General features: G+C 40.3%; 1 protein-coding gene across 2 annotated transcripts; it reads right to left on the bottom strand.

Moving 5' to 3' along the window:
* Positions 1–17,700: 17,700 nt before the first annotated feature.
* TPBG (trophoblast glycoprotein) lies at positions 17,701–20,811 on the bottom strand. 2 transcript variants are annotated; one of them, XM_032339184.1, is made up of 2 exons: positions 20,716–20,811; positions 17,701–20,000 (listed from the first exon to the last, which is right to left on the bottom strand). In XM_032339184.1, the coding sequence occupies exon 2, from the start codon at positions 19,659–19,661 to the stop codon at positions 18,402–18,404; it is 1,260 nt and encodes a 419-aa protein (XP_032195075.1). In that variant the 5' UTR covers positions 19,662–20,000; positions 20,716–20,811; the 3' UTR covers positions 17,701–18,401. The 2 variants fall into 2 exon arrangements, with proteins under 2 accessions (XP_032195075.1, XP_032195076.1); XM_032339185.1 differs by lacking the exon at positions 20,716–20,811 and adding an exon at positions 20,160–20,307.
* Between the last annotated feature and the right edge of the window lie 325 nt (positions 20,812–21,136).

Below are 21,136 nucleotides of genomic sequence, written 5' to 3' on the forward strand. Positions count from 1 at the left end.
TCTAAAACCTTGTTATTCAAAATGTAATCAGTGGACCAGTATGGCATCTGCATTGAGACAGTTAAAAATGTAGAATCTCAGGCTCTAGCCCAGAGTTTCTGAATCAGAAATTGTTTTTTTAAAAGCACTCTATGCTCTGAAGTATGTAAACCCGGCGATTCACAGACCTGTACCCCTGGGGCTAAATAATACATTATATGTTAATTAAAAATTTTTAAAAATTTAGAAATAAAAATAAAAATAAATAAAAAGCACTCTAGGTAAATTATGTACATACTGCATTTTGGGAAGCACTTATCTAAAACACAGCTACACATATTTCTTACAAAGGAAAGATGGGTTTTTTAATTCGCAGAACTAAACCAAACCTATTTTTTAAAATTCCAAATTTTAAACTTTTAATGTTTAGATCAGTCCAATATAATGGCTATAACAGACTTTTAATGCTACTCTTATTTTTTTTCCTAGAAATCCCTCCATACAGTTTGAAGTTCATCCTAATAGTCCCAAACAACGTATAATAAACAAATCACAAGTTACGGAATAAAAGAAAATTTCTTCATGACAGATATAACAGCAACAGCTAGTTTTGTCTGATACAATATTTTTTAAATGGGCAAAGTTTATTATTTTGCTCTCATTTAGCAAACACTTTGTGCCTTGTATGCAGTATTTTCAGAATTCATGATAACAGAATTATGCTGTAAATCCTCCGGCAAAACTGCAAAAAGCTTTGTTCAGAACAAGAGTAACCTCTACTGGATTACAATTGTCTTTATGGTAGTCTACAACAAAATTCAGGGTTTGCTCATTTTTACAGAGAAAGAAAAACTGCTCTGTATTCTGACATAATCCGCCTTTAGTTTATTCTAAAATAAACTAAAATTCCTAATGAATAATATGCTTGTATCCTGAAGAACACATTATTTAAGTGGTAATTGAAAGTTGTAATATAGCGTTTTACTATCAAATTAGTATCAAATTATTTGGTTACTTGGTTTACTTATATGTGCCAGTTACACATTTTCAACCTAAATTTAAATATATAATGCATCATCTTCAAGCCTTTAAAAATAAGTTTCAGGGCGCCTGGGTGGCTCAGTGGGTTAAGCCGCTGCCTTCGGCTCAGGTCATGATCTCAGGGTCCTGGGATCGAGTCCCGCCTCGGGCTCTCTGCTCAGCAGGGAGCCTGCTTCCCTCTCTCTCTCTCTCTCTGCCTGCCTCTCCATCTACTTGTGATTTCTCTCTGTCAAATAAATAAATAAATAAAATCTTTAAAAAAAAAATAAAAAAATAAAAATAAATAAAAATAAAAATAAGTTTCAGGGGAAAAAAAACTTTTTTTTAAAGATTTTATTTATTTTTTTGATAGAGAGATCACAAATAGGCAGAGAGGCAGGCAGAGAGAGAGAGAGAGGAGGAAGCAGGCTCCCTGCTGAGCAGAGAGCCTGACATGGGGCTCTATCCCAGGACCCTGAGATCATGACCTGAGCCGAAGGCAGAGGCTTAAACCATTGAGCCACCCAGGTGCCCCACAGGGAAAAAAAACCTTAAAGAACATTAGTGGTCTGAAGATTTATTGATTCATTTCTTGCTCCCAACTTTTTGAATTTCCCAAATATTTAATGATAAAGAATTTATTATTTTGTAATTAAAAAAAAACCTTTATTTTAAAAAAGAACAGAAAATTTCTTAATCTCTGGGTAAAACTGCAAAATAATTGCATATTAGAATAAAATGTGCATTTCTGAATAGGGTTCTTCTCATCTGCAAACTGTCCATAATATCAAATCTTTTAAATCTAGAGATGCTTAAATGAGAGTCATTTAATCAAAGGGAAACTGCCTTGTGTACTTAAACCTGTGAAGCAGCTATGTACAGTTTAACCAGCCATGGTATAAAATGTGTAATAGTCTGTCCCCTCTTTCTGACTTTGTAAATTACATATTCTTTTTTTTTTTTAAGATTTTATTTATTTATTTGACAGAGAGAGATCACAAGTAGGCAGAGAGGCAGGAAGAGACAGAGGGGGAAGCACGCTCCCCGCTGAGCAGAGAGCCTGATGCGGGGCTCGATCCCAGGATGTAAATTATATATTCTTGATGACAGGGTCGAGAAAATTCAAAAGAAGAGAAGTGTAACCACAAGAAAGTATGTATTTATATACTTTCAAATATATATAAGAAAGTATACATATTCTTCAAAGAAGAAAGCATAGTTTTTGTTTTGTTTTGTTTTTTAAAAGATTTTACTTATTTGCTTGTACAAGAGAGAGTGAGCAAACACGAGTCAGGGGCAGAGGGAGAGGGAAAAGTAGACTCCCCGCTGATCAGGGAGCCCAATGTAGGGTTTGATTCCAGGACCCTGAGATCAAGACCTGAGCCAAAGGCCTGCTCAAAAAACTTCAACTGTCAATATTTCTTACCGAATAAGTTCTAAACTCAAGCTACTTCAGCTACAAAGTCTTCCATGATCTTGTCCCAAACAGTCTTACCAGGTACCTCCCACCATTTGCCATTGTCTTTTCTCTTGGCTCCAAACAAACAAAACCATTTGCTAGTTCCCTATATAATCTGAGTTTTTCATATTTATTTATTTATTTATTTATTATTTATATATATTATATAAATTATATATATATATTTATTTCCATATTTATATTCACAGTTTCTCTTGATTGGCATATTCTCTCTCCAACACTACTTCACCCCCAGACCCCCACTATAACCCCAACCTATAAGGAAAATCCTATTTTGTCAGTTAGGAGGCTTATAGCTTCCTGTAACAGAATACCCAACTAACTGTGCCTTAAACAATACAGACATTTATTATCTTACATAGCAGCAAGTTCTGAGATAGAGCCTCATGCTTTTGTATCACTCTATTTCACTATCTTCATGTTGGCTGTTGTCTTCAGGCTTATTTCCTTATTGTCACAAGATAGCTGTCACTGCTCCAGGCATCACATCCTCACATATCTATGCCAAAAGGAATAGGAAGGGGAGTTCCTCTCATCTATCCTTTTTCAAGGGAAAGGAAAATCCTTTCCAGCATGCCCTTTCCAGTATGCCCATTCTCTAGTTTCAAGAAGGTGGGAAATGTTAGCATCTAGCATTTCCAGGCGCCAACATGGGAGGAGGACTGTACCATCCAGAGAGAGGAACGAGGGACAGGATGGCTATTACATAAGCAACCAGCAGTTGCTTCTAGGCCTCCAAAGCCCAATGACAGTGACTCCGTTAAGCCTTCTCCAAGTCACCCAGTAAAAGTAACCTCTCCTTTGGTTTTGCAAAATACTGTATCTTTCATATTCACATTTTTCTCTGTATTAAAATGATCTGTGTGCTTGTCTAATTTTAACTATGAGAACACATAGACTCTATCTTCCTCATCTTTTATTCTTCATATTCTCTAGCAGAGTCTTTGAGCTTCAGGAAGTCTTATCCTGAACTGAAAACCCCACTAATTTGAACCACAGATGATTCACTTTAGCTAATGAGGGAGAAATAAAGAACCCCAAATTAAACTTAGGGCTCTCACCATATTGGCAATTAATATATACTCTGATTTTTGATAAGCAAACCACATGGGCAAGAGTCAGAAACAAAGTTAAAAATATAGAGGGGTTGATATTATCCTCTCTATTTACCAAAAAAAAAAAAGGAAGAAAGAAAAAGTTCCCAGAAAATGTTCTATTTTCTAAAGAAGACAGGTCTGCTTGCTACTGGGTGAAGTGAGGCTCCCAAAAGCTCATCCTAATAGGGTCCCAGACTCAAGCCAACTCAGACCAAATGGTTTAGGGCTGCCTACTAGGGATGGAGGACTAATGAACTAGAAGCATCCTGAGTTGCTAAGGATTTCATAGAGAAAGGCTGACATAGCACTTCTGAACTTTAAATATTTAAACTTTTAAGAGGAATAAATTTACCTCTACTGAATTTTCTTCCACTTACAGCTGAACCTAATCCCAATTAATGCATTCATTCTCTCCTAGAGGCTATCTTATTTGCCAGAATCTTTGGAGCTGGCTAGGGAGTTGAGAAGCCATTGCCAGTAGGAAAGTCCTCTTGAGTCCAGCCTCAGTCCAGCTTGGAACTCAACTCAACTTGAAGATTGGCCAAAACTAGTTCCATCTAGTCAAGTACCATACACTGCACTCACTTCTGTTGATGAAGAGCTGGCAGAGTGTCTAGTTACTCAAGCAAAAAGAAAGATAGTAACAATTTGTCAAAGATCCTAAACATCAACATTGCTGACTGTGTTTAGTAAAATGCCATTTTTTTGTACCTCAGAACTGAAAGAATTAAGTCGGGCCTTCCCAATGCAAAAGCAACTAAACTTCAACCAAGGGGTAGATGAGATACATGGAAAAATCTAACTTAACGGTTCTTTGGTTTTATTTATATTGTTTCATCTTTTACCAGAGATCCTCAGACTAACATGGCAATCTGCGCAAGCAAAACAGTCACGTGTAGGGGAAGAAAAGTCAAATCAATCTAAAAATGCATTTTGTATTTTATCCTAAGAGTCAAGTTCATTGAAAAACTTGTTTCTTTGGACTGAGCGGTGATTTTGCTGATATGACCAGTGAAGTCAGTAAAAAAAATAAGCCTGTTCTGTACATAAAGATACAAGTTATCTGAAAAATATCCTATGGCAGTCCACATCAAGGACAGTTTACAAAGGTAACAGAGGAGTCCCTAAAGTCAGGACTCTCTAAAGACACTAGGATTAACATCCTGGCAGACACACAGAAGGGCAGGAATCCTCGTTCTCAGCTTCTCCACCCAGAGGGCAATTGTCCAGCCAAGATTAAGTTGAAAAGACATGACAAAGTATTCTAAACTCTAAAAGGGAGAATTTCACAACCATCTGATTCAAATGGAAATGTAGGCCTCAGATCAGATAACTAAGGTCAAAACATTCAAAAAAAGGCTTGACTGTCTGATTTATCCACATTGGTTTTCTTATACCAGTGTTCAAAATTGTCCAAAACTAAAGTTCACTTTGTGGAAAGCATTGCCCAAAAGTAGATGCAGCCAATAGTATAAAACTGTTCATTTAAAGTCATGAAGGAAATCTGTGAACCCATTTAGATAGGAAAAGTAAAATAGGGACACTACTCTTTTTTCCAAAAGTTCTTCTTTTATAAACTACTGTGATTATTATTTTTTATTTTAGATTTGCAAATGGAATGATCATGGTGCTCTTTTTTTTTTTTCTTTTTATTTGACAGAGAGATCACAAGTAGGCAGAGGCAGGCAGAGAGAGAGGGGGAAGAAGGCTCCCCACTGAGTGGAGAGCCCGATGTGGGGCTTGATCCCAGGACTCTGAGACCATGACCTGAGCTGAAGGAGAGGCTTAACCCACTGAGCCACTCACGTGCCCCCATACACAGTATCTTATTTGGGGTCTTTTATTATATTATTACCATTTCTTCACATATATTGAAATGTAATGATTTTTGTTTATAGTTGAATATCAAAAAATATAAAACTAGGGGCAACTGGGTGGCTCAGCTGGTTAAGTGTCTGCCTTTGGCTCAGGTCATGATACCAGGGTCCCAGGATCAAGCCCCACTGTCTTTTGGGCTCCCTGCTCAGCAGGGAGTCTGTTTCTCCCTCACCCTCTGCCTGCCACTCCCCCTGCTTGTGCTCTCTCCCTCTTGCTATCTCTCTATCAACTAAATAAATAAAACCTTAAAAAATAAATAAATAAAAAACTAAAGACTTTGAAATCGAAGTTAAATTTGTTGGATCACTTACCCCATAACCCCATATACTATACTTATTAAGGAGAGATATCTGTTATATTCTTAATTTCTCTAAGAATATAGAGTATTGTGATTATTGTGTACTTGTGAAAAACAATATAGCACAGTGGTTAAGATGTGGGCTCTGAGCCAGATTTTAAGACATAGGGTTCAAATCCTAGTTGTATCATTTACTAGCTGTGTGAACTTAGCAGATTTTTTAACACCATGTTGACTCACTATCCTCATCTATACCACATTGCCCCATTATGTCCTATTAAAAGGACAAGATGATTTAATATTAATATCATACTTGGGTGCCTGGAGCATATTAATTTGAAATACTAAATTATGAAATATGTTACTTGTTAAATAAGAATCATTTCTCTAAGTAATACAAAATGTCTCTGTGGTATGTAGTATAAAACTAATTTAAAACTATGCTATCTATATGTGACCATTTTACTCTAAAGACCATCAGAACATACAGGATGCCTGGGTGGCTCAGTCAGTTAAGCATCTGTTGTTGGCTTGGGTCCTGCAATCCAGCCTCATTTCCCGCTTTCTGCTCAGCCAGGAGTCTGTTCTCCCTCTCTCTCTGCCCCTCCCCTCACCACTAGACCGAGCTCTCTCTCTGGAAAAAAAAAAAAAAAGAAAAGAAAAGAAAAAAAGCATAGCACCAAACAAAGTTTAATTTGATTAGCCACCATTAAATTATTAAGATTGCAGATTTGTTCTAGCAATCTCTTGGGTGAATTCATTCTCATTAGAACATCTATCAAAGGGTGGAAGAGAAAAAGAAAGGTTGGAGTATAGAATGCTCTGAGTGTTACTACTACATTCATTCCTTCAGAGGTTAGAACAACTGGCCCTGAGAACTGGCCTGTTAGATAGTGGCAGCATCTTTAGACTTGACCAGGGAAGCTTTTAATATTTTTAAAATTTGAGTGAAAAACCAATATAAAGAACCCTCTTACATAACTACTGAAATTGTCACTTCTATCCTGTCTCTCCCCTCATCACTGTCAGAGATAATTCTTCCTAGAGCCAAAAGGTAGAGGGTAGTAAAGAGTCTGACTCCATTTTTTTTAATATTTGACCTCCGATACTTTCAAGCCTCACGTCTCACTCTTCCTTTCTTGCCCCATATCTGGGTAAACCAATAGGAAGGCCCCAGCACTCCTGCCCTTGAGGAGGGAGGGAGTTCAAACCAAACAAACTTTGGGAACCCTCACCCTGGCCCCACTCCCTAACTACAATAAAAATCAGAGATAACCTCTGCCTAAGCCATTCTAGATCAGTTTAGGTATCTGCTCTCTCCAGAAAGCCCCATTATCTAAGTAATAAACCTTTTCATACTCTCTTGGGTGTGTGTGCTGGTGTCATCAGTAAAATCCAAACCAGTTGAGGGTGGGGAGGTTGATCCCAGCCTCCACGGGGCAACCAAAAACAACTGGAGCAGCAAGCAATGTTGTGTAGTTGATGACCACATGACCACCTCTGAAGGGAGTCTCCCTTCTCTTGCTCTTGGCTTGGTCACTGACTCTGAGCCAAGCTGGGGAGTGCTGGGAACCACGCTGTTGCCTGTTGTCAAGTTTGTGCTTTGAGTGGAGCTCTGCTGGGTCCTGGAGTTTCTGTTCACAGATATAACCTAAATTGGAAGTTTCAATGATTAGAGTTTAGGTACAGGATTATGAGATTGGGGAGGGAGGTGGTGTCACAGGTCTCCTTAAAGTGGTCCTAGGTCATGTGTCTTGGCCTAGACCTATCAGTTTGTCTCCCAGCATAAGCTATGACCTACACTAGGCTTAGGGGGACACCTTTTACCCTGTGACCATTGGTTGTATAGACCCTACTCTAGAGTGTTCAGGGGAAAGACTGATACTCTGTGCAGTATATAAGCCCATCACGTGGCCACTTGTATGAGGAAGAGTCTTTACTGTGATGCATGCCAGACTCCATGTTCCTAAAAGCAGATGGTTCACTAGCCCTTTGCCCAAAATGTCTCTGGTTCTACTGCCATCAGTGATTCTGTCACCAAAAAAGATCCTGATCATTAGGGCTATAAAGAAAAATATATATGGCATTCTAATATAGCACAGAACATTATGAAGAGCAGCCTCCTAAAGGAACAGAGGATGACATTACCTTATTGGATAATTGGAAAATGGACTGACAGTTGCTCTAGGTTCTACTTAGTGAAGAGATTTATCAGTATGCCAAAGAGTTTTTTTCAAAACTGACTTTAGCCCAGACTCCTTAAATGCTAGAAAGCAACAATCACCATGGGAGAGGTTTCTGATCCTGATTATACTGAGTGGGGACTCTCTAGAAGAAGAAACTTATAAATATGACCAGAGTAAAAAGAACCCCCTCCCCCGCAAAGTACATCCAGTAATCACCAAGGGGAGGTAGAGCAGACAGATACAGGGATAGGAATCAGAAACTGAAATAGTGTTTGGCAATTTGACCCAATTATAAATCCAAACTATACTAAAATAATTTACATAACAGTACATAGACTGACTTTTGTGCCTCTACAACATAGATTCTAAGTGAATTTTAACATCAGCTAAGATGCATCAATTGGCCTTCATGACCTTGGTCAATACCAGTGCCCAACTTACAATTACAGCTGGATCCCAATAAATTTAAACAAGGTATTCCCTGTACTCTAAGAGGAGTTAACAACAAATAAGGATGCCTCGCCTTCACCACAGAACTACTCTCTTTCCTAAATTTCCCATAGTCATAGGACCCATTGACCTAAAACATCCCATGGTGGGCATGGATGCTTTAACCCAACAAGTAACAAACTAAGATAAATTTAAGTCCTAGGCACTTACAATTTGTCTAACAGAATGGGATTACTGTTAGAAAAACCTTCCCCTAGAGCTAAAATAGTTAATACAGCCCAATACAGATTAAAACAAGGCCTACGGAAATTATGACCCACCAAAAAAGACCTACAAAAGGAAGAGCCATTTTTCCTTCTGCTTTCCTCTTAGTTGCCCAATTTGAACAAAGCTCAAACCTGATAAAAAATGAATGGTATCTAACAGTGGATTATTACAACCTTGATGACATGGTACTAGCAATTAAGAACCTTGTACTTAATATTATTGAAATTTCTGACACTGTCCAATCAACAACTGGAAAATACTTTGCTATTTTTATATTTGGAAAATATGTTTTACTAAGTTTCTATTTCAACAGCCTCTCTGCCACAATATGCTTTCATAATACACTTTGGGACATAATACACTTTAACCTGGATGTCCAGGGGTTATCTCAACAGCCTTGCTCTCCCACACAGTCCCCACAGGCAAGATCTTTCTCACATCCACCTTCCTCCAGGAACACAGGTATATTACACTGATGACATCCTCTTCTTCTGAGATTCATTTGACACATTCATTCAAGACATACAAATACTAACAAAGGAGCTCACTGAAAGGGATGCAACATAGCACTACAAAAAGTGCCTCAGTTAAATTCCTAGGAATTATGTTGTCAGTCAAGGCTGCTTCATCCCTGATACTCAGAAAATAATCAATGACCCTCTAATCATCCATAATATCTAAACAAACCCAACACCTTTTAGACTTTTTGGGTTCTAGAGGCAATATAATCCTCATTTACAAATTTTACTTCAGTTCATTTATGATGTTACTTGCAAATTGGCCTGTATTGAATAGGGTCCTCTCCAACAAAAGGCTCTAGAATCTGTCCAAAGTACACTGTAATAGGCAATCCCAATAATGCTTTCTGGAGATGCCATCACTTATAGGCTTTAGCAACCTCCTCTCAAGCCTCCTAGAGTCTCTGGCCTAACTATGATGACAGTAAGTTGCCCATGAGCTTCTCTGATAAGAAGCTGCCCTCCTTATCTCCTGGCTACATGCCATTTGAACATCAACTGGTGGCTGCATGTTGGGCTTTTCTGGAAACAAAGGCCCTCAGTCCATGACTCTCCACACCTAGCTGCCCCTTATGCCTTGGATCACTGAGGCAGCACCCAGAAGACTGGGCACAGTCACAGAGGTCTCCTTATTAAAATGGAAATGGTACTTACAAGATAGAGCCAAACCTTAGACTTCTGTAGGAAAAATTGGCTTCCCCCGACCTTAGTCTTTCGCCAGATGTAATGGTGCTACAGAAAGCTACTCCTCTCCCAGACCCACTGGCCACCTGGAGAAAGTATCTGTGTTTGACTGAAAGTCAGAATGAACTGTGTAATAAAAAAAGGGAGTTCATTACTTACCTATGGTAAGATCACCATAACATGTGATGGAGCCCTCTAGCTAGCTAATGCTATCTCCAAGCAGGACAACCTTAAGGACAAGACTCAAGGGTCAGAACAACTGGCCTAACTTTATGCAGTCATCTTAGCCATTGAAGATGCTTGGCCAAAAATTGGTCCATTGTGCCTGTTTTTGCAGATTCTTGGGACATTATCAATTATCTGGCCACTCAGTCAGACCAATGGCAACAACTCCTTAACCAAGTTTACCTCTTTTGGGCTAAAAAAACTATGGGAATTTTTCTTGCCTCAGATACCCAAAATAAAAATCAAGGTCACGCACGCCTGTCCATACTGAAGCCAAAATAAAAGGCATCATCTTATCCCTTCCGGAGTGCCAGACATTATTGGGGTTCTTCCACCAAGGCATGTACTTCTCAAAGTACACACCAAAGACTCCTGACTGAGATATCCAATGAAACTTCAATAAACCTTAATGACCACATGCTTTAAGCCTCATAGGGAACATAATGGCTTACTTAAATGAGTTCAAAATCAATTAAATAAGACATAGCGCATTTCAGCCATCCATCAAACATCAGTGGTGAATTATAATGAATCAGACTCCGTTTGTGAAGTCTGAATACTGACAACTTTCAAGTCCCATACCTCCCTTCCCACTCTTTGCACCACATCTGGGCAGGCCCATAAAAATACTCATGAGTTTCATCCCTTAGCATTTGCTGGGTAGTTAAAACCACAGAGACCCAAAACCCTCACTCTGGCTCCACCCTCTAATCACTATGAAAAGAAAGCCAAGCCCTGCTCTCCCAGAAAACCCCACTGGGGGAGTAATAAACCTCTTCATACTCTCTTGATGCATGTGTGATCATTGGTCTTGATATTTAAACTAATTTGAGGAGGAGGTGTTTTCTTACCCTCTGGAGGAAAACCACAGCTGTGTGTATCAACCTCCTGCTCATAGACCTCCAAGAGTTAGCTCCCCCACTGTCCACTGAATTAAATAGAAATTATTTATCATAGCTACAAATTGAACTTTCCAGTTTCACTTTCCACCATACTCCTTATAAACATAATGCTTCAAATGTTATTATGCCCAGAACACAACTAGGTCGTTTATTGCCTCCATTCTCTTTGCCTATGCTGTTCCCTCTGTCTTGAGTTTTCTTTTCCACTCACCATCTTTATTTGTCCCTTCTTCAAGATCATCTTAAAAGTTAATTCTTCCATAAACCCTTTTCTGAGTCTTCCAACCAAACTGTCTTCCTGCATTGAATCCTGTACCACATCATTTGAAACTCTGGTAGTGCTTTATCTGGTAGTGCTATATCTACCCTATAATATAGTCATTCACATCATATTGCTCCTAAAGCTCAATGGTTGACACCATGGGCCCTGGAAACAGACATGAATGAATGAATGAATGAATGAATGAATGAATGAATATCTCACCTCTGATTCTTGCTGCCTGGTTGTCAGTGGGCAGGTTACCTCTACTGGCTAAGCCTCAAGTCCTTCCAAAAGGAGAAGAAATAAAATCTCACATGTGAAGGGTTTTGCCTACTGTCTGATTCATACTCAACACAAAATAAAATGCTAGTTATTATCATACTTATCCTCTACTGGGTCAGAAACAATTTTATGTCAGAAACTTCATTTTTTAGTCCAGTGCAACAATAGTACCTGGTATATAGAAAGTATTTAATAAATATCTATTGAATGAACTGAATAAATGGTTCATAGGAGTTCACTGAAACTTTAAAGCAAATTAACAGTAAGATTAGAACAATTAAATCATATACATGGAATCTAAATTAATTCTAAGTATGAACACACATCATCTTTTAAAAAGAGAATTCAGGGAAAGACATACATTTGTCTTGAAAACTGCTTGCTAACTTGTAACTAGCTAAAATTAATTTCCCAGATATTCCTCCACACCCCACACCACCTCTCCCAACCCTGTAACCTACACGTGTGCACACACACACACATGCACATACACACAGAGACACTTTTAACTGGATTATGGGTTTACCTATGCCCTAATTTTGTTATTTTAACAAAAAGTAGACATTGGTGGATTAAAAACAGTGACAAGTTAATTGGCAACTTAAGGTTTCTTTCTGTTCAAAATCCTGTTCACAGACCATTCAGCACTGCAAAAAGTTTGATGTGAGATTTAAAATATATAGTGAACTACGCTGGTCTATGTTTAATATTCCTAATTTAGACAGACATCAAAAATATTCTTAGGGGTTAGAAAAAAGATATTATACCTTCTGATGCAGTAATTCTCCTTCAAGGATCTACTTGAAGGGGAAAATAAAAGATGTAGAAACACAGGGAGGTACAACAGTGCTCATTAGAACCTTAGCTGAAATTGCAAAAAAGTCCTATATTTGTAAAATATGTGACTGCCCTTGTACTTTAAAACCCAGACATAAAATAGTTTTTAATGAAACTAGGGAAATGTTGACAACATTGTAAGTGAAAAGGCAAGATACAATGTGGTATAAACAAATGGCAGTTTATCTCAATAGTGAAGTATTTTTTTCTGTAGAAAAAGATAGCTCATGGTGTTTCTCTCCTGTATTTTTCAAATAATCTACAAGAAACATGCATGATTTCATTTTAAAATGTCCTTAAATGTTCAATACCCATGTGTTTGCCGTGATCTGTAAGAATAACCATAGAATGTCTAAGTGAAAGATAAAGTCCTCTTTGCAAACGGTTCACTAACTGTATTGTAAAGCTTCGAGAAGCTGTCTTATACAAAAAAAAGTATATTTGCAAATTGACCCACCTAATGTTTCAGTCAGTCCAATTCTCCTGTGCGCAAATAGTCACCTTGAAATGTGTATCATGGTTCTCCTTGGGAGAAGACACAGATGTAGGAATAGGACTGTGGGGGTAGAAAACTTAAGTAGGGAAATTTATAAAATTCCACTTTTTAAAAAAGCCTATCTTGATAACATCCTCAGGTTCTTTAAAACATATTATTAAATATTTACCCTTCACAGAAAGTATTATAGTGAGTCCTATGTTAAGGTTCTACTTCCTTAGAATCCTTACATTAACCACATTAAACTGTGAACCACAAATAAATCCTATTACCATGAAATGTCTGCTAAACAGAAACTGCATTTGTTTTTTATAAACATTTACATACAAGTCTGTGATAGAGTAATCGCGATCCCGAAACTTAAGCCATATTTTCATTTTAAATAGCAAAGCAAACCTAACTAATTTCCCATGTGGTACATTAAAAGTCACTCCTGATAGATAGATTTTTCTTAAAATTCACATAAATGAGAAACTTTCTGTGGTCTGTGGCATACATACCACAGTGAGGACATAGGGATTACTACGTTCAGCCCCGCGTAGGTAAAGACAGTAAACTAACACATCACCAGCACGGCTGCCAGGATTTGGCCCATCAGCCCACTGGTTTTCCCGCGTGATAGGGATTTGCACTGACGTAGATTCTCTGTTTGGTCTAGGCCCTCAAAGCATGGATGGCAGCATGCACCTGGAGGAGGCCTCGGCCGGGGGTTAGACCTGAGCATGCAAAACTGACAGTCTCCATGGCCATGAACTTGGTCTCATTTGTTTAATGTTCTCGCCAGCTGAGCTAACTCATTTTTTAAGATAGAATTACACAAGCTAGCACAGCTTCCCAGAGTTTTATTTTTCTTTTAAAAAGAAATACCACCATTAAATTTTCAAAATAGCTCCTCTCGTAGACTCAGAGGAGCTTCATGGTAATATGATTGCTATGAAAAAATTATCTCAAACATAGTGAGGGGCATATTGAGGGGTCTGAAACATAGTAATTTTGAACACAATGGAAGTGAAATTTAGATCAAACCAAAACATTGAATGAGTGCAAAGCAAGAACAATAAAACGGATATATTCACAGCAATTGCCTTTTATATTAGACATGGGAATTCCAAAGATCTGAAGGTAGGTAATTAGTAATGCCATCGTGTGGCAAAAAGAGCATGAGAAGGGGAGTTGGGAACCCTGAAATCTAGTCCTGGTTGTCACTATATAACATAATGATATGTCACAATTATCAGTTTCTTCATCCATAGCTTAGATAATTGGGCTTGACACATCTAAGAGCCCTTCCAATTTTGAAATACTAAGAGTTCTTACTCCTGTCAAAAGTATGTAAATCACGTATTAAATATTTTTTTAAATCTAGATTTTTTTTTAACCATGACCAAGTTAAAGTTAGAGCTGCTAAAACGTTTTACGATAAAACACAAATGAAGCCAGTTTGCATTTTTGAATCATTTATAACGATAAGAACAGAAAAATAATTGTACAAACATCCTCAAAGGGCTGTTTTTCTCCATCTCAAAGAAGACAGGATCACCTGAACAATACAGATTATCTTTTCTTAATTATTTCTAATGCATCATTGCACTATTACTGAAAGATTTTAAAAAGGACATTTTCAAGGTATTTTTTATGTATTTTCTAGAAACACGATTTCCTCCCTTCCCTCTCTTTTACCATGAAAAATCCTTGCACAAGTATAAAAGTGAAACCTGAATCCAGCTAATAAATGTCAGTCTTCACTTTATGGTGCTGCTCTCTGAAGGCTGGATAACTGAATGGATTTTGGAGCAGGAAGAAAGCACAGGCCAAATTGTTTTTAACCTTGCAAATCCTCATGGTTGTCTCTTGTAGTGTAGTATTTGGAGAAAAAATTTAAATGGAAAGCAGAAATGATATGAAAGACTCCCAACCTAGAGCTGCAAAGCCTGTAATGTCCTCAAGACATTACAGGTTAAGCCCTGTAATAGAACATTAGGCCAAAGGGAGAGAGTAAAACAGAATCCCTGAGGAAATAATCACAATTTATTGGGACCCTCTTTTTTATTTTTATTTTTTTTACATCTACTTTAAAGACAGAAAACAAAGATATGTTATTTCTAATTAAATACTGAGCATAATCCATCTCTGCTGCCAATCAAGATACTGTAAAAGAATTTACCAGTTATGATTTACTCATTTATTTCAACCAAGCCTTTCCCCACTTCTAAAAAAAAAAAAAATATGGTTTATTACTTACAGTATCAATCTATGTAGCTCCTTTTCCCTTAAAAAATTTTATTGACTGTGCTTCAAAGTCTCCCTATTTGTCAGAAAAATCCATCAGCCATAAGGTACAAATGTGCCTTACAGGTCACCACTGAATCACAGGAGGCAGCAAAATTGATGATATATATATATTAATGTATCAAACTGAATGGTTACATGGAAAGGGGATGGTTACAATTCAGGGTCAAATAGTGTATTATCCTGAAATCTTGCACTTTAAATAGAAATTTATTGGACATTTTAATAGCTTTTTAAATTGAGGGATTTATCAAGCGCTTACATTTTTAAGTACTTTTTTCTAACTTTCTCAAATGAAACTTGTAAAGGATAAATGAAGGGTGTTTCCGCTGAACCAGCTTTGTTTCAAACAGAGGAAACATGTTTTCCTCAAAACTTTCTTCCTCAAAAACTTATTTTGGTAGGTAATATACTTTAATTTCCTAAATAAATTTTCAAATTTATAAAATAAATTTTTAAAAATGGATTAGGATTAGTAATGCAAAATGGTACTAAAGATCAGTGTTTAAAACACTTAAAGTTATGATACTTTTATTTCATTTTTCTTATATTCCCTTATACTCATTGTATTTATATAGCACCTATCGTCTAAGGAACTCAGACTGCCTTAGGAGTTTACAGACTTAGAGCATTATGATAGCACAATAGCAATTGTTTCCAAACAGTAATATTTTTTGTCCAAGGAATGTTCTATTGCCATGTAATGGAGACTAGCAAGGAGTGATATGACAGGAAAGAGACCAAGAGCAAACTGGGAAGTTTATACAAAGGAAGGAGCAAGGGGATGAAAAAGCAAGAAGTGATAACTTCAAAAAAGCCATTCACCTAACAGGCAAAAACACCTTCACTTTATCCGGGATCCTGCTTCAGTGAGTGAATGAGAAAAACTAGACTAAGGAAATCTGCTGCTTTCCTGGATCTTAGCTAGAGCTTGGTTTTTAACTGCTAAGATTATCATGGGATGAAGAAGAAAAAATTCTTCTAAATAGACTGCAAGCATTACAATTTGTTTTCCACAGAATCAGCAGACTTACCAAAGTCTATCAGTTTATTTCTGAGATGCTATATGTGCCCTTATTTATTAGATATTTTTACTATTTTTAGCAGGTTAATATCTTTATTATTCCCAAGAAATGATGACAGTCAGCCAGTTTATGAATTCCTGGTGAACACTTAAAATGTTTAATGGAATATTAAGTACCATATATTCAACCTTTCCTTGGGTAATTAATTATAGTATCTGAAATAACTCCTGTACATAATAAATACTATATCATAAAATGAGTCTTACAAAACTTAATCTAGTTAGAACTTCATATTCTGACTACAAAGTCTAAAGAAGGAAGATTCATAAATTTTTAGTCCTATTTTCAAAACTTCTCAATTTAACTCAAAGAAGGAATAGGCAAAGATCTCTAGAACCTACCTAAAGGACTGCAATCCTATTTCATTTATAAACATATGGAAATGTTAATTTTATTTCAAATATAAAGCACTGTAGAACATAATCAATTTAAAGAGAAAAAAGGCCTTAAGACTTACTGATGCGAGTTTACCTACACTGTATGTTAAGCAATAATGGCTAATGTCACTTTATATAATAGCTTGGAGAGTAATGGAATTTACTTTTAGGCTTCCTTGGCATACAATAAACTGAAAAAAAAAAAAGAAGAAGAAGAAAATCTTGTCCATTACTGATTGTATCAACTGATTAAGAAATTGCTGTTATTTACACCTACAGTGATTTATTCTTCACACAGGTGTATATACTAATATAAAGTAGAGGTAAGGAATATTTCGATTCCCCAATTCTTAAATATGAACTGAACACAACCTATGATTCATTAAGACACTTGTTTATGGATGTAGGCCTTTGTCTCTGGTTAGTTCCTCAAATTCATATCCTGTCATGACGGTTTCTTAAACATAAAAGCAGGATCTCTGATAAACTATTGACCATGTATATTCTATTTTAAATGGTTGTGGTTTTTTTTTTTTTAAGTATTCTCAAGAAAATCTAAGTTCCAATTTACATTATGCTCAGGAAATTTTTTTAATTTACATTTTTAATCTTTTGTTTTAGAGTATTGTCTTTAAGACACTTCATTTTAAAACATTTGCATTATATTTGTTTCATACTCTGCTCTAAAAACCCATAGAACAAGTTCATATAGAAAGTTTTATGAAGTAAATAATTTTGTTCCATTCTAACAACTTAGCCTAGAAAAAGCTCCGAACTGTGAGCTGTTTATCATACAGAACTCTCCCCTCTTACCAACTTTATAATGCTCTTACAAAATTGTTTCATGAATAGCATTAACTTTCGGACTACAATAAGTCTATTACATGTATATTCACATTCTCTATTTAAATCCTGAAAGGTTCCACCATCTCAAAACTATTTCCAAATTCTATTTACTTAAAACACTACTCCACTTTCGTTTTCAGCTACAAGTAATACCTCAATTACCATCAAAACCAAGACCATTCTGACATCATTGCCCCAATCCTTTTTTTTTTTCCAAATAGCAAACTAGAACACAGCTGTAATTCTTTTAAGAATCTTTATTGAAGTTTTTCTTAACAATTTAGTCTGTTGGATCTCAATGCAGTTTATAAAAAAACTTCAGTATAGTTTCATATAAACTGCAACCAAAAAAGTAGTTTACTCTGTTAAAGAAGTTATCTGAAGTTGCAAGTTATTTTTTTGTAATATGTAGAACAGTAAAATATAAGCATGCTCTCGGATGCAGGTGCTCCTGTGGGCTATGGAGTTACTCTGAAGAGCTTGCTAAGATCTGCAGGCAGTTTATGGAATGCATTTATTTTCCCCACAATTTTGGTACATGAGAATAAAACCGATATTTATGAATAAAGTGTTTTTTTCTCAAAAAGGTTGAGGCAGCTTTTGTTGAATGCTATCTGTGTGGGTACACTGGCTACACCTTGAACTGTACTAAGAGAAACAGCCAGGAGTCCATGTTCATGCTAAAACTCGAAAAATCCCTCCACACGAGTCGAGTTCCAAGAAAAGGAAAAGGGTAAAACACTACGCACAGTTTTTCATCGTCTTACATTAACAGGGCACACCAAAAAACTTCACATAACAAGGGAGCAAATTCCCTTCACTGCTTTCAGTCAAGGTCAGCGGTGTCCACAGTGGAAGGTGGAAGTGGAGCAAGCCTAGGACAGAATAAAGCTTAAGTCTACATCTCATGCATAGCTGTCCTTGTTCTGTCCTCGAATGCTTCTCAGACATCCGAATTAGAACTGAGGTTGGTTAACCTGGGGTCCGCGTTGATTTCGTATCTGTAGTGATACCCTTCCATGTGATCCCTGCAGGCATCTCTGATGTTATGCATCCACTTTTTTATCCCCTTGCGGTTCAAATACAAAACCAATAGGAAAATGGCGCCTATCAGGGCTAAAACAATACCTAGGAAGACATAAGAAGTCTGCAGGGATGGAGGGAGGATAGGGTCACAGTCCAGGTGGGAGCTGTTGAGTTCCAAGAGGGCCCGATTCCTCATTTTTTCCGGGAATGCACAGGTGAGCCTGGCTTTACCCTGCACTACCTCTGTCTCCTTGAGCCAGGCCACCATGTCTGCCATGTGACAGTCGCAGACCCACGGGTTGTTGTCCAGGAAGACCCTGACATGGGGCAGGCTTTGCAACTCGGCCAGGGTGCCATTGTGAAGGACTTTGAGGGCGTTGTCCTCCAGGTGGAGGCTTTCTAGGTGTGTCAGGTTGCGGAAGGACACGTAGGTTAGGCTCACCAGAGAGTTGTTGTGCAGATCCAGGTGCCTGAGGTCGGGTAGTTGGGCTAGAACGTCCCGAGGCAAGTAGAGGAAGTGGTTGCTGGCCAGTTCCAGGCGCTGGAGCCCGCGAAGCGCTTGGCCGGCTCGTAGGGCCGCTGCCACCATACCCTCGAAGCTCCGGTTCTGCCGCCTGTCGTCAGGGGGCACGATGTGGTTCAGCATCAGTTCCACCAGGGGGCTGGGGGCCGAGAAGCTGGCGTTGCTACCCGAGAAGGCGAAGGCGCTGAGGTTGACCAGCGGGTTGTGGCTGAGGTCGAGCTGGCGCAAGCTGGGCAGATGCTCGAAGGCGCCCGCGCACACCTCCTCCAGGCTGCTGCCGCTGAGGTTGAGCGCGGCCAGCTCAGCCAGCGGCGGGCGGCGGGCAAAGGCGCCGGCGGGGAGCACCGCCAGCTGATTGCCGGTAAGGAAGAGGTTGCGCACGTAGGGGGGAAGGTCCGCGGGCACCTCCGTCAGGTTGCGGTTAACGCACTTGACAGTGCGCGCAGCCTCGGAGCACTCGCAGGGCTGGGGGCATTGGCCTGGCAGCGCCGGCTGGGCGGACACCGCCGAGGCCAGGAACGACGCGGACGAGGTGGAGGGCGCCGAGGAGGTGAGAGAGGAAGAGGAGACCCAGCCCAGGAGGAACAGCGCCAGCCGCGCCAGCCATAGCCGCCCGTCCCCTGCGGCGGGGCCCCGGGAACACCCCCCAGGCATCGCGGCGCGGCTTTCCCCGGAGCTGGGCTGGGACGGCGCCCGCCCCGAAGGCTCGGGGACTGGGTCCGGAGGGTGCGGGCCGGCCGGAAGCGTCTGGAGAAAACTTTCCTCTCGTGGGAGCGGAGGAGGGACGCCGCGGCCGGAACTTGGCTAAACCCCTCGCCACCGGGCGTTCCCCTCCCGGGGTCGACTCCCCCGCCCCTTCCCTCCAGAAAGTACGCACGGCGGGTCGGGACTCTCAGCTCCGCGCTCCTCCTCCCGCTCTTCTTCTGCCGCCGCCCCCGGGTGGCACCTCCTTGCCTCTTTTGTTGGCGCCTCACGCTTGATCCGCTCCGGGACCTGGGACAGGCGGGAGAGAAGCGTGAGGAGCGGCGGCGGCTGCAGCTCCCGGAGTTCGGGAACCGGACTCTCCAAGCCCAGTCGTCCCTACTTGGTCCCCGAGACTCCCTCCGAAAGCCCGTCCAGGTTTCGCCTCCCCAGTCCCACGCACATCCTTACCCGCGAGAGGGACGCGTGTCCCGAGACACCCAGCATAAAGTCTTCCTTCTGCCCAGGCCCACACTATATATACCCTTCCAGGCTCCCGACCTCCTCCTTTCCAGATCAGATTCGTCCCCCGCCTCTAACTTCTCGCTTAATCCCCTGCGCCTCCCCGACCAAACTTCTCACTCTCCCAGCTCCTTCCCCCGCCGCCTCCGCGGCGACCTGCCTTCCGGGGTCTCCGCGCCTGCCCGGACCTTTCCCGGGCCAGGTTTGGATGGGAGGGAAGTTTCAGGTTACAGGAGTCTTTTGATCTCTTTTGGTACCTTCCCGGATTAGCAGGAAGTGGAGGACCTTACAGCTGTCGCCCCCCACTCCTCGACCCCAGGCCCGCGCCCCAGCGATCCCCTCGGATCCCAGAAGGGGGTCATTCATCTCCAAAGAGGAGGGGAGAGGCCGCGAACAAAGCGGCTGGGGGACCCTGGGACCTACGCTACTCTCTCTCCAGAGGATGGGAAGGGGCCCGGCGCCGCCTCCGGGTTTTCGCCTTCGCCGCTTGCTCCCCACAGCTCACCTCCGCGCCCGTCACCTCCGGAGACAACTCAGTCCTACCAGAGTCTCCGCGACTTCTCGGCTCCGCGCTGCGGGCGCGCCGACTCTCCTCGCACCCCAGCCCCTGGCCCAACCTCCGCAGCTGGGAAAAACCAACCCGGGGGGCGGGGGGAGAGCCAGGCCTGCCGGAGGGATCTCTCCCTCCGTGCGGCCAACCTTGGCAGCCCTTAGTAGGGGGATTTAAGAAAGGAGACTGGGGGGATCTGGGCCGCGCGCCTCCTTCTGGTAGAAATTAACAAGGATGTGCCCGAAAAGGTGAGGGAATCCCTTTCTCTCCCCCCTTCCCTTGTATCCTTTGGTGGTTTCTCATTTTGCCTAGTGTATTTACCTTGGACAGCAAGAAAACCGCTGGTAAGTCTCGTGGAATTCACCCTGATTTAGGC

Source organism: Mustela erminea, chromosome 4 (genome assembly GCF_009829155.1).
Source record: "Mustela erminea isolate mMusErm1 chromosome 4, mMusErm1.Pri, whole genome shotgun sequence".
Taxonomy (NCBI): Eukaryota; Metazoa; Chordata; class Mammalia; order Carnivora; family Mustelidae; genus Mustela; species Mustela erminea.